Raw genomic sequence first — 14,469 nt, forward strand, 5'->3', positions numbered from 1 at the left:
ATATATATATATATATATATATATATATATATAAACACGAAGGAGCTACAGCACAATATATGTGCTCAATAAATAAATATTAAGACATTACAAATTTAATTCTAAAGACAAGGAATAAGTAATTAGGATTCCTGGGATATTCAAGATGACTATCTTCCGACCATACAGTTATATTCTCATAATTCTCATACGTTACTTTTCATTTTGAGTTTGGAAGGAGGGAGAAAGAGAATGAGAAAAAAAAAGAATCTTATCTTACACTAAAGATTTCTTAGAATAAGCACATGAAAAGATACTCAATATCATTAGTCACCTGGCAAATGCAAATCAAAACCTAAATGAGATACCACTGCACACATACTAGGATGATTATAATCAAATGTGGATAAGTGCTGATGAGGAAGTGGAGAAACCAGCTGGTGAAAATATAACATGGTGCAGCTACTTTGGAAAACAGTCCAGTAGTTCCTCAAAAAGTTAAGCAGACTTCCCAATCCTAAGTACATAACCAAGAGAAATGAAAATATAAACCCACACAAACATCTGTAGATGAATGAACAAGCAAGATGCGGAATATCCACACAATGAAATTCTATTTGGTCATAAAAAGGAATGCAGTTCTGATATCTGCTATAAGCATGGGTGAACCGTGAAAACAGTGTGCCAAGTAAACACAAACTAGGCAACATGTCATGTAACTCTAGTCACACAAAATGTCCAGAATAAGAAATCTACAGAGACTGAAGGAGGGGTGTGGCTAGAGGAGGTAGTCCCTGGGGGTATGCCTTTAGGGATTATATTTTGTCCTTGTTGAGTAGAGCTCTCTCTCTGCTTCCTGGAGCCATGTCCCCAGCTGCTTTCCTCAGCCATGTTTATGCCATGATTTATGCCTTACCCTAGGCCCAGAGCAACTGAATTGGCTGACTGGACTGAGACCTCTGAAACTGTGAGCCCCCAGATAAACTCCTCAAATTGTTTTTGTCAAGTCTTCTGGTCACAGAAGCAACGAAGCTAATACACCACTGAATTATATACTTTAACTGATGAATATTATGGCATGTTAATTTTATCTCAGTAGAATTAAAAAAAAAAAAAGCAAAAAAAAAGCACTTGGGAATAATTCCTTCAATATTTGTCCATAAAAAAAATCTGCCATCAGAGGGAAGTGGGTAAGGTACTAGACATGAACCAGTGACCTTATCTGAAGCTACTGATGGGTGCTAATAGGCTCACTACACTATCTCCTCTAATTCTATGTCAAAATTTCCCATAATTTAAAGGTAAAAATTACTTACGAAGTCCTAAGGTGAGAGCATCCAAATGAACTGGTACATGTCAGTGACTTAAAAGCACTAGAAAGAGGACAGTGACTATTTCTACTCACCTGAAAACCCTGGAGTTAAAGAGGCCAGTTTTCTGGCCAGCTTTTCCTTCTCTAGGGTGCTATCCAGTTTCAGTGGTCGGAGATGAACTTTAAAAATAGAGGCTCTTCCTTTTATGTCTGGTGGACCTTTGGACATTATTTTTAAGGAAAAAAGTCACAGTGAGACAGTCACATCTAAACCCACAGATGGTGGCACCAACCCAGTGGACATCATCTCACCAATGAAGATCTGCCTGTCAAAGCGCCCTGGCCGCATCAGCGCTGGATCCAGGATATCTGGTCGGTTGGTGCCTGCCAAAATGACTACGTTTGTTGTTGTGTTAAAACCTGAAAAGATGATAGTGAAAATGCAATTGATTAAACAGCATGGGGCAGAGAACAAGTGCATCTGTGGAGAAGGATGAGCACCCAAGGCCCCAGCTACATCCAACATGGTTGAGTCACAAACCCGAATTGTTCTTACTATTCATGTTGTTCTTAACAACAAGAATCATGTATTAAACTTAAGAGTTCTTTTAAAATAATAACATTTATTTTTAACTGACATACAGTTGTACATATTTATTTGGTATAGTAGTGTATTTTATTTTGGTACTATGGATTGAACCCAGGGGCAACTTGCCACTGAGCCACATCTCCAGCCCATTTTATCTTTTAAGACAGTCTTGCTAAGTTGCTGAGGCTACTCTCAAACTTGCCATTTTCTGTCTCAGCCTCCTGAGTTGCTGGGATTACAGGTGTGTGCCATTTCAATATATGAATAAAATATGTGAAGATCAGCTCATGATAACTGGCACATCTATTACCACAAACACATTTTGTTTTTAGAAACATTCAAAATATTTTCTAAAGGCAAATTATCAAAGATTTTAATTTACTCAAGTAGAAACTTACGAAATATTGTCAACTTTTGTGATGCCCTGGGCCACAGGAATAAGTAACTGTATATTTGAAGGCAAATATGTCAGCTCAATCTCCCACCTCTTCTTCCCACTGAGATGCTCAGTTCTAGTAGGTTCAATGTCTGCCCACACATTAACTCTTAGGACACTAGCATTGAAAGAGTTATTGGGCTGATTTGATCTCATCATTCTAAACTTGAACTGACTGCTACAGAATAGAGCAGAACCTGTATTACTTTCTTTCCTTTTTTTTTTCTCTTTTTCCTTATGGTGCTGGGGATCAAACCCATGCCTTGCACACAACAGGCAAGTGCTCTACCACTGAGCTTCATACCCCGTCCACTACCTTCTCATTCTGATGCTGTGTCTAGTTCCCATCCAAGCCAGCTGGATACCTGGCACTGTGCTTCCTCTTTCTGCACAAACAACCCAGCAGGAGGAATATGGCATGCCCAGGAAATTGGCTTTCCTAAATGAAAGACAAGCTGACTAACATGGAAAAACTGCTCTCTTGGTCAAGCAGCACAGTGATGGTCCTCAACTTGTGATTTTTCAACTTTACAATGGTGTCAAAGCAACAGGCTTTGTTACTTCAGACTTTGGATCTGGCTCTTTCCTGGGCGAGTGCTGTGTAGTCTGATCTTCTCGTGCAACACTGGGAAGCAGCAGGAAGCCATAGCTCCCAGTCAGCCCAAGACGTAAGGGGAAACAACTGCCACTCTACATTGTGCACTGTACTGCCGCACTGTGATGGTGGGCAGGTCAGGGGTTATTCATCTTTTTTTTTTTTTACTTGGTCACCAAATTCACACTTGGTTATCCCTGAGTTTTCCTGATGTTCCAGGATCATAGGTGATTTTAATAATAAGATTATAATGTTCATAATTTATCTCTTATTCAATGCACAAGAGATAAATACACAGTCATAATAGTTTGTTATTATTTGTTTTGGTGTAAAAGAGCATTTAAAAAGAAGTTTGATTTTGATTTTTTTGAACTTGGTTTTGTAATAATAATTTTCACATTAGAGATATATAAAATAATTAGAAAGTGCAGTTTAAAATACCAAAGGCTTGACCACTCACCATCCATCTCCACCAGCAGCTGGTTGAGTGTGTTCTCCTGCTCACTCTGTCCTCCAAAATTGCCTCGCCCTCTTTTCCTTCCCACTGCATCAATCTCATCAATGAAGAGAATGCAAGGGGCATTCTTTCGAGCAAGGGCAAATAAGTCTCGGACCTTGACAAAGGAGAAGCACAAAGCCACAGGACAAATGAATATCATTCATCTTAAAAAAAAAAAAAAAAAAAAAAACTCAAGTCTCTCATTCCATGAAGACATCCTTTTTGATTTTCACAGTGTACATTCATATTTAAGAGTTACAAGTAGCAAAGAAGGGCGAGTAATAATAATAAAGTAACCGATTTAAGGTGAGCAAATACTATTTCCATAATCCATATATAACTGAAATGTAATAAATACTAACAATATCTGCTATTTTTATAATATCAACAAAAAGCATTAGATATTTTGCCCTATTAAAAGACAACATAGTAGACCTGTAAACTTCATGTTCGGAAAGTTGAGGCTTCTTCAGGGCTCCTGCTTCATGCCTCCAGCAGTGACTGTCTAGGTCGTGCTTACATAGGAAGTAAAGGCAAGGATGTTCCAAGCCCACGGCTGTTCCAGGCACTAGCGCAGAGCAACCAACAGCGCTCCTGCCCCCAGCGCCACTATGACAGAGCAGCTGCTGTCTGCCCCTGTACCCAGACTGTCCCACTGAGCAGGACCCCTCAAGCCATGAACAGGAGAAGCCACCCCACTGCCTCACCACTAGTCCTTGGTGCTTGTAAGAGACAAGCCCCCTGGGCCTCATTTCCCTTTCTAAAGGCTTCCTCTCATCCTTTCTGCCTGAGTTTCTGGACTTTCATTCCAACAAGGCTCTGAAAACATCCCCTGAGAGAACTCAAACCCTCACTGCCTCCCTTGCTCCCAGCTCCATATTTGTGATCAATAGGCCCTCTGTCTTCAAGCTCATCCCTTTACCTCCGTACCTTAACCAGAACCTGCAAAATTCTCAAGTACAGGGGTCTATGTCTTCCTTTCCTAGTCAGAGTTGGGGGTCTGTCTGCCTTATGCCCCACTACCACTGTCAAAATAATTCTGCTGAAAAAAACACTCTTGTTGTGACACTCACACCATGTGGCAGGCATACCCGTTCCCCTTGCCAAGGTACTCCTGCAGGTCTGATGTTCTCCCAAGCACTCTCTGTTGAGTGATTTCCACATCTATGCGGTTCCTCTCAGGTCCCTGACTACCTCTTCCAGCACCTTTTGGTCCACTCTGACAAGGCTAGCTTTGTCCAGATACACTCTGAACAATCAGCCTCAGCCTCTACTTTCTGGCCACTTCTGCTTCTCGGAATAGCCAGCCATGTACATCCTATGTGTCGTATCCAACCAACACTTCACTCACTTCTCAGTTCTCCAGCCCACTGCCTCACATTTCCACTCCTCATAGGTCCTCTCCTACCTTCAACTTCTCCTGATCCACATCAGATCGCATGGCCCTTCATTATAAAATTCCACACCCCCTTGTTCTCCTATCTTCCTAAGACTTATCTGCCTTATAAACTTGTGTGAATCCATTAATGTAAGATCCATCATTGTAAACTTATTAGAAGAAAAAATAGGTAAACATTCATGGCCTTCAGTTTGGTAGAACCACAAAGAAGAGAGAGATGAACAGAATCAAAATTAAAATCTTCTGTGCTTCACTATCAAAAAGAGTGAAAAGACAACCCATAGAATAGGGAAAATATCGGCAAGTCACATATCTTATTAGAAGGTAGTATCCAGGGTCAATAAGAAAAGGACAAATTAAAATACAGGCAAAGAATCTAAATAGACATCTCTCTGAGGAATGTCTGAAAATGGCTCATATGCAGATGAGAAATGCCCAACACTGAGCCAGGCACCGTGACACATGCCTGTGATCCCAGTGACTTGCCAGGCTAAGGCAGGAGGATGGCAAATTCCAGGTTGGCCTAGGCAACTTAGCAAGACTCTGTCTCAAAATAAAACCAAAAGTGCTGGGGATATAGCTCAGTGGTAGAGCACTTGTCTAGCATGCATAAGGCCCTGGATTCATGCCCCACCCCAAAAACAGAAAACGTTCAACATTTCTTGTCATAGATGAAATGCAAATCAAAAGCAAAACAAGATGCCACATCACCTTCACTAGGGTGGCTACAATCAGAGTCAGGTAACAGCAAGTGATAATGAGGATGTGAAGGAATCAAGAACCTTCACACACTGCTGAAGGGAATGTGAAAGGCACAGGTACTTTGGAAAATTCTGCAGTTCCTCTCAAAGTAAAACACAGAGCTTTACATATTACTGGGTATGGTGGTGAACACGTGTATCCTCCAGCTACTAAGGCTGAGGCAGAAAGAGTCTGAGCCCGGCCTGGGCTACACAGTGAGACCCCAGTTCAAAAAAACAAAACGAAACAAAAAAAGACCACATACTGTTCAATTCTATTTATATAAAATATCTGTAACTGGAAAACCTACAAACAGAAGTAGATGAGTGTTTGCTTAGGGCTGGGAGGGGTAAGAGGAGAGGGTAACAAAGGGCCTAGGGTTCTAGGGCTGCTTTTCAAGGGGATGAGTGTTGTGTAATTAATTGTGGTGATATTGCATAAGTTTGAATGTACCCTAAGCTATTTAGCTGTAGACTTGACTTTAAGGTAGTGAAGTTTACAGCATGTTAATTATGTCTTAATAAAGCTATTATAAAATAATAATAATCCACAAATCAAAGCCACTTCTTGAAGCATGTAAGTGAGAATCATTTTAGGGCCCAAACTGTGTTCTGGTTGGTCTGGGAAGGTGAGCTGAAGTCACAGGCCTTGCTGCAAGCTTGTCCTTAGTACTCAAGGCAGTGACCGGTGGGAGGTTCCTTTGGAGACCCTGAGGGCAGGGGCATCTTCGCCAAGTCACCATGTGGGGAGAATAAACGGGGATAAGGAAGATGAGGAAAAGAACAAGACTTACTCTTGCTGGACCCACACCAACAAACATCTCTAAAAACTCAGATCCACTAACAGTGATGAAGGGGACGTTGGCTTCTCCAGCAGTGGCCTTAGCTAGCAGTGTCTTCCCCGTGCCTGGAGGACCAGTGAGAATGGCACCCTTCAGATTCAAAAAAGAGAAATTATTCAAGGTATAACTCTGTCTCTTAAGTCTTACTGATATATGTTAAAATCTTAAATACTTCCCTTTTAGATTTTTAGGCCTTCTAATAGTATATTTAAAAAGGTGACGTCAGCAAGGAATTTACTAATGAACCAACTGAGACTTATTTGAATAATTCAAGGAGACAAATGCAAACTATGTCTCCCAATTCACATAATTCTTTTATTGTTCACAAGTAAAATTGGCTTTTGAATCCCGACAATAACTAATTTCAACCACTGACTTCTACCTTCCATGTATAAGTCAGAACATTTTTAGCAGAGATAAATGTGTATTTTAAACCAACTGTATGAATTCATTTTTATTTTATTTTCCATTAAGTGACTAGCTATAAATAGTGTCCTCTCTTGCGGTGGCACACACCCATAATTCCAGCAGCTCAGGGGGATCACGAGTTCAAAGCCAGTCTCAACAATATGGTGAGGCGCTAAGCAACTCAATGAGACCCTCTATTGAAATACAAAACAGGGCTTGCCTCCCATGCACAAGGCCCTGGGTTCAATCCTCAGCACCAAAACAAACAAACAAACAAACATTTAAAAAGGGGCTGGGGCTGTAGCTTGGTGGTGGAGTGCTTGCCTAGCAATGTGTGAGGCACTGAGTTCGATCCTCAGCACCACATAAAAATAAAAAATAAAGGTATTTATATAAATAAATGAAACAAAATAAGGACTGAGAATGTGGTAGAGTACCCCTGGATTCAATTCCCAGTACCAGGATGGGAAAAAAGAAAGTCTCAGAAGTAGGATGAAAAATAAAAAAATAAAAATACTGATGATGAAGTTAACAAGAAAAAATGGTTTATTTAAACAATATAAAAACTATTAAGTTGTAGAGATGCCTAGATATGATACAAATGGGTGTTAGGTGACAGCAAAGCATAAAATCATGAGACATGATTTTTTTATCCATATAAATAGGAAATGAAAATCAAGGAAACAATTCACAGTACAAAGAATTCCTTTAAAGTAAACTTTACTAAAGGATTATAAACAGATTTTTTTTAACCACTAATTTTTTTAGTTGTAGGTGGACACAATACCTTTTTTTATTACCATTATTTTTATGTGGTGCTAAGGATGGAACCCAGTGCCTCATGCATGTTAGGCGAGTGCTCTTCCTCTGAGCCAAAACCCCAGCCCAGATTTTTAAAAAAAAATATTTATTTTTTAGTTTTAGGTGGACACAATGTCTTTATTTTATTTTTATGTGGTGCTGAGAATTGAACCCAGTGCCTCACACATGCTAGGCGAGTGTGCTACCACTTGAGCCACATCCCCAGCCCTATAAACCGATTAGACGTTTTTTATAAATTCATTTACTGAGCAGCTAGTTGATATACTCAATAAATACAGAGTTTCTATTTTGTGCCTAGTCCTGGGTCAGGACCAGCCCTAAGGTACAGGAGCTGTCCCTGGCACAGTGGCCACAGGTATCTGCTGGCAGCAGGGAAGGTGACCATTAGTGTTGTCTCTCCTCATCATCCCCTGAGCCAGGACCTTTGAGGCAGATGGTCCACAGGTGTCTTTGGAAGGGGGGTATGTGGGGACAGCAGAGTGTGATAAGCTCTAGGGGACTATGTTGCTGAGGGTGTGGTGTCTAAATCAGACTGGAGGGAGAAGTAGATTGGGAAAGGCTGTCAAGCGAAAAAACAAATTCTTTCAGGGACAAACAAAATCCATCCAACAACAAAGCACACTCACATACAAACATACATACATAGAAAAACAGAACAAAACACTCAAGTTAGAAACTAAGACAAGTAGCTACTTAAAATATTCAAACTTCATAAAATGACAACTTCAGAGACAAAGAAATACTTCAAAAGGTTTCTGAGTTAATCTTCTGAAGGTTCACTTTACCTTTGGGATTTTTGCTCCTAGGTCTTGATACTGCTTCGGGTTTTTCAAGAAATTTACAAATTCCATGATCTCCAGCTTGGCTTCCTCACAACCAGCCACATCTTTGAATTTCACATCTATTTCGTCCTTTAAGACCTTGGCTGTGGTTTCCCCAACACTGAAGAGGCCACCCATGCCCCGGCCAGTTCGCCCAATGCCTGCAGGCCCTCTTCTTATGGTGTATAGGAGAAAAGCGATGATGAGCACTGTAGGCAACATGCTCAGCAGAAACGAGCTAGAGGGAGGACAGGACATGGATGTTGCTAAAACTGTTCTGCAATGTACACACGTTTCCACAGCTGCTTCAAATGTGACTGCAACCATTTTTAATTTTTTTCTTTTTTTTTTTAAGAAGAGAGAGAGAGAATTTTTTAATATTTAGTTTTTAGTTCTCAGCGGACACAACATCTTTGTTTGTATGTGGTGCTGAGGATCGAACCCGGGCCGCACGCATGCCAGGCGAGCGCGCTACCGCTTGAGCCACATCCCCAGCCCCCATTTTTAATTTTTTTAATATCTAAACATTCTAGTATTTTATCTGAGGCACATGGGGAATCTTGGTGTTATCACCACTGGTGGGGAATCACAAAAGATGATACCAGAGAGAAATCTGTTCTTAACATGTATACCGTCTATCAATATTTTATTAATATTTATCCCAATAACCACCATTTAAGCAAAGTACTATTATTTGCTATCATTATATCTGGGTTTCAAAGAAATTTCTTTTGAATTACTCAAGAATTTTAACACTGGGCTGGGGATGTGGTAACGCGTTCGCCTGGCATGCGTGCGGCCCGGGTTTGATCCTCAGCACCACATATAAACAAAGATGTGTCTGCCGAAAACTAAGAAATAAATATTAAAAATTTTCTCTCTTTAAAAAAAAAAAATTATTAAAAAAAAAAAAAAAAAAAGAATTTTAACATTATCCTGGTGTTAACCTGAGTGGAAATTCCAGTTCTTTTTTGGGGGATACATCAAGCTATTTTAAAGAAATGTCCTGCAAAGGTCAGATCTATTTTAATTGAAAAACATCAGTTCCAAAAGTAATGCATACATGTTTACACTTCCCTCCTACCAAATGCTGCACAGACCATTCCTTGCAGGCTTAACAGACTCGAGGGTCCCCTCCAACATGGTGCTTGCCTTCCAGAGAGACGCTTGAATGACTTAAAGCCTGGGGGATGCATTATGCTTTCTTTTTGTCTTAATAATATTTATTTCAAACTAACCGTGGGTACAGGTATTGTTTATATTGGTTAATACAATTTAGTTGAACTTACTCAGCAATTTAGATTAAAATTTTGCATGTGATTTAGGTCAAAATCAAAACAAAAACCAGGATTTGCTTTCTAATTTTTTTATATGTATTTTTTTAGTTGTAGGTGAACACATACCTTTATTTTATTTCTATCTGGTGCTAAGGATCAAACCTAGTACCTTACACATGCCAGGTGACTGCTTTACCACTGAGCCACAGTCCCAGCCCCTTCCTTGCTTTCTAATTTTTTTATTACAAAATTTTCAATGCTGCTAAAGCAAGCAGTGAAAACCATGAAAAATTTATCTTTGGTTTATTTCTGGAGAAAAAGAAAAAAAAAAGCTACACTGATAAGAAAAGTTTTAAGAATGGTACAGTAGAAGTCTGTACAGATTCTGAGCATCCCTAATCTGAAAACTTTCAGAGCACCAACATGATGCTTAAAAATTTAAGGATTTTGAAGCATTTTAGAGTTCTGATTAGAGATGCCCAACTGATAAAATCTATGCAAAATATTCCAAAAATCTGAAATTAAGATTAAGACTATTAAGACTTGTAAGTGGGGTTATTAAAGACAAATAACCCCCAAGGGAAGAAGTAGCTCTGATGAGAGAGGAAGAATCACTTAAAAATCCTGGAAAACTCTATGAAATATAAATGTAAAAATGATTGTTAAAATAGGTAGAAATGGAGGCTGGGAATATGGCTCAGTTGGTAGAGTGCTTGCCTCGCATGCACAAAGCCCTGGGTTCAATCTCCAGTACCACAAATAAATAAATAAATCTTAAAAAAAAAAAAAAGAAATGCTACTCTTATATGAAAGACTCTTTATGCTGAAACTCTATGTCGACAATACATTGGATGTTAATAATCAAACCATTGCTTAATCAAGACAAATGTCAATGTGTAGGAAACGAATCATTCATGTACACAAACTAAGTTACTAGTGATTGTTTTAAACTCTGGCCAAACTGAGAAAGGGCTGTTTGAGAATCTAATGTGTAACTTTGCTACCTAGTGACATAGGACATGATGAACCATCACAGCAAACAGTTTTCAAAACGATTTAAAAAGTACTTCTTACCCATCACTTTCAGCAATGTAGACAACAGGCACCCGATTTTCCCCTTCTATGCCCAATTCCTGCTGTAAGGTTTCCAGATTCCGCTCAAAGGTGTCTACACTGCCAATATTAAACCACACATATTGCTATAAAAACAGAAAAACAAATACCCTAAGAATGAAGTGGAACAAATGATGTGATTCACTTGGAGAGTTGACTTTTTGAAGTTTTCAGAAACAGTAAAGATTTACAAATTTTAAAAATAGCAGTAATAGAGCCTGGTTTTAATGACTTGGTGATTAAATCACTCAGAACATTTGGTAGTCCTTAGCAAATAAGCATTTCTTTAGGAGTATTTTCCCGGGGCTCTAAAATTATAAATTCAAAGAACAGAATAAAAAGTCCTATTTGAAAAGATAACCCTATTTTTAGATACATATTCATTCTTTTTCTCTTCTTTATTTCCTAGCATCTTGTTCCCAAACTGAAAACAAATGTGTATGACAATAATAGCTAAAAGCTCACTGAGCAATTACTGAGTGCGTGGTACTGTTCTAAGTCCTTTAAATATATCAACTCAATCTCGAGAACCATCCCAAGAAGAAGGAACAGGGTGACAGTCAAAATATGAATCATTAGGAAAAACACTAGCATGTACAATCGGAATAGAAGTGCCAAGCTGTCCAGCAGCACCCTTCAGTTCCCCAGAGTCGGGAAGTCTTGAGTGCCATAGGAAAGGACACCTAGGGGACTAGGGGGGATGGCTACTTTACTAAACAGTACACAAGTACAACCACTCCTTGGTATCTACAGACACCAAAATCTGCAGATGCTCAATCCCTTTTATAAAATGACATATTTTTTGCATATAATCTACATGCCTCCTCCTAAAGTAATTTAATTCATCTTTAGATTATTTAAAATACTAATACACAATGTAAATGCTACAAAGTTATTATACTCTGTTTAGGAAATGACAGGGAAAGACATCTGTACATGTTCATTGAAGATGCAATTTTTTTCCAAATATTTTTAATCTGTAGTTGACTGAATCTATGGATACAGAACCCATGGACACGAGTCTAAATGTATTCTGTATAGTATTAGTATCTACTGGTTGAAAATGAGCTTCAATTCTTTTTTAAAAAATATTTTTAATTGAAGATGGACACAATACCTTTATTTTATTTATTTATTGATTTATGTGGTGCTGAGGATTGAACCCAGTGCCTCATATGTGCTAGACAAGCACTCTACCACTGAGCTACAACCCTAGCCCAAGCTCTAATTCTTACAGATAAGAAACCATGAGCCAGGGGCAGCGTGGTGCACATGCCTATAATCCCAGCAACTTGGGAGGCTAGAGCAGAAGGATCACAAGCTCAAAGCCAGCCTCAGCAAAAGTGAGGCACAGTGAGACCCTGTCTCTAAATAAAATAAAAAAATAGGGCTGGGATGTGGCTCAGTGGTCTAGTACCGATGAGTTTAATGTCCAGTATAAAATAAAAAAAAAAAAAGAAAAAAAGAAGCCATGACAGTGACTTAACCTGCCCGTGGTTATGTACAGAATAAGAGGCAGAGGCTGGGATCTGACCCTAGGAGTCCGGCTCCAGAGGCAGTGTCCTAAGCATTGTCAAACTGCCTCTCTGCACAACCACAAGATGCTAATACTTGTAAGGACTCATATTTATGGAGTTTGACTAGATAAAAATAGTGCTTATATTCCAGGCACTTTACAAGTATTAGTCTCATTTTATAACACACAAAAAAACTTTGCTCTCCTTTAACCTGCAATCATTTTTTTTTAAAAAAGTGGTGATTTAAGCTGGGCATAGTGTGGTGCATGCCTGTAATCCTAGCAGCTCAGGAGACTGAGGCAGGAGGATCGCAGGTTCAAAGCCAGCCTCAGCAATGGTGAGGCACTAAGCAACTCAGTGAGACCCTGTATCTAATAAAATACAAAATTGGGCTGGGAATGTGGCTCAGTGGTTAAGTGGATTAAAAAAAAAAATTAAGATACAAAACTCAGAAGACATCAACATGTCATTCCATATTCTTCCCAGCAATCAGTGTTACTGAGCAAGGAAGTTCTCTCTACACACCTAAAAATAAAAGATGAGAAGTTTTAAATAACAATAGCTCTTGGTAAGTTGTTTCCTGACAAAGATAAAAAATTCATGTGGTTTCTTACCCTAAAACATGTACCTAGCAGGTTAACCACACCTGCCTGAACAGCCCCTAACTCAGCACCAACTATCCACGGGGCAAGACGCTGAGTGCTTGGCTCTCATCAGACTCTGTGGAGCACCTCCCAGTAGTATGGGCATCACCAGGAGTGAGTCAGAGGTGCAGCCCCTAGCACTAACTCACACCACAGATTCCCACCTGTCAGGGTACATCACACCGCTGCAACGTGAGTGGTGTTTTCTCTCAGCTCTCAATCTGCAAAGTTATGACTAATTCACACCAATTAATAAAATTATTTACCCCATCAACTGGAGTTTTTCCTGGCGTAAAAGTCACTCGAACAAAACGCTTGTTGACCACTTCCAGTCTGTCTACCTGGAAATTTAAAAAAGTTAAACATTCAAACATATATTTAAATAAATACTTCAAATTTTCTTTTAAGCTCACTTAAAATGAAGATGAAATTCCATACACACAGAAAATAATCATGAATCGGAGGATGCCCCCCCACATTCCCACCTCCAATACTGGGGAGGCTCCCCAGCATACCCTCTCCCAGAGGGGACAGCATGCATGGGAAGGTCTCCCTCAACCTGCCCTTGCACTTGTACTACACGTCTATATAACCCCTGAACGATATCCACACTCACTTTGGCCTGTTTTTAAACTTAAAAAAAAAAGGTCTTGCTTTCTATCCACTCTTCTATTCCTTTCCTTTCTCTCCCAATATCACATTTGTTCAGTTTAACCACACTGACGTTTCATTCTGTGGGATGTTACATTTGATGAGTACACCCCAAGTTCCTTCCCATTCCCTGTTGTTTCATTATAAACAATGCTTCCTGCATATACCTTCAAAAAGTCCCCAGGAATATATATATCTATAGGCAGACAAAGTGCAGCTGGGTAACAGGGTAGACCATACCTTCAACATCACAAAATATTGCCAAGTGGCTCTCCAATTCACTTGTACCAGCAAAACATTCTTATTGCTCCAAATATTCACCATCACTTGATTATAAAGCCTTTTAATTTTGGCCACTCCATGAGTATAAAAAGTTGCTTTCTTTAATCACTAAATGTATCAGATTCTTAAGAACATTCTTAAATACCTCTTCCCAAGGACTAGTTCAGGATTGAAGTCCTTTGAGATATGCCTACTTCTCACTATGTGCTCTACCAGTAAATCTGAAAAATACAAATGACAAACAGAAAGTAGAGAAGCTGACCTAGAGGAGGAACTGTTCTTGGTCTGGAAAGGAATGGGGAAAAGAACCCTATCCCCTACAAAGCTGCCTGGGAAGTGGCAGACTGACTCCAAAAAGCCAGTGGGTCAGGAGAGCTGGCACCACTGGGACTCCTCTCAAGCACTGGTTAGTACTCTTGGAAGGACTACTGCAGCCCCTTCCACACCTAGACAAGAGTTACTTTTGAGAATGTTGGCTCCCCACGACATCTGAGAATTATGCATATAACATCCTCACTTTCATGAAAAAAAAACAACACTTGT

General features: G+C 39.5%; 1 protein-coding gene across 2 annotated transcripts in view; it reads right to left on the minus strand.

Moving 5' to 3' along the window:
* Positions 1-14,469, minus strand: part of Afg3l2 (AFG3 like matrix AAA peptidase subunit 2) — a 38,751-nt gene that overhangs the window by 11,466 nt on the left and 12,816 nt on the right. For both annotated transcript variants that reach the window (XM_015506032.2, XM_048806761.1), the window contains 7 exons: positions 13,260-13,334; positions 10,794-10,918; positions 8,407-8,680; positions 6,344-6,481; positions 3,372-3,525; positions 1,604-1,711; positions 1,385-1,510 (listed from right to left, as the gene is read on the minus strand). In XM_015506032.2, the coding sequence (XP_015361518.1) occupies positions 1,385-1,510; positions 1,604-1,711; positions 3,372-3,525; positions 6,344-6,481; positions 8,407-8,680; positions 10,794-10,918; positions 13,260-13,334 (1,000 nt within the window). The remainder of the gene's footprint in view (positions 1-1,384; positions 1,511-1,603; positions 1,712-3,371; positions 3,526-6,343; positions 6,482-8,406; positions 8,681-10,793; positions 10,919-13,259; positions 13,335-14,469) is intronic.

The sequence above is a fragment of the Marmota marmota genome, unplaced genomic scaffold (assembly GCF_001458135.2).
Source record: "Marmota marmota marmota unplaced genomic scaffold, marMar, whole genome shotgun sequence".
Classification (NCBI taxonomy): Eukaryota; Metazoa; Chordata; class Mammalia; order Rodentia; family Sciuridae; genus Marmota; species Marmota marmota.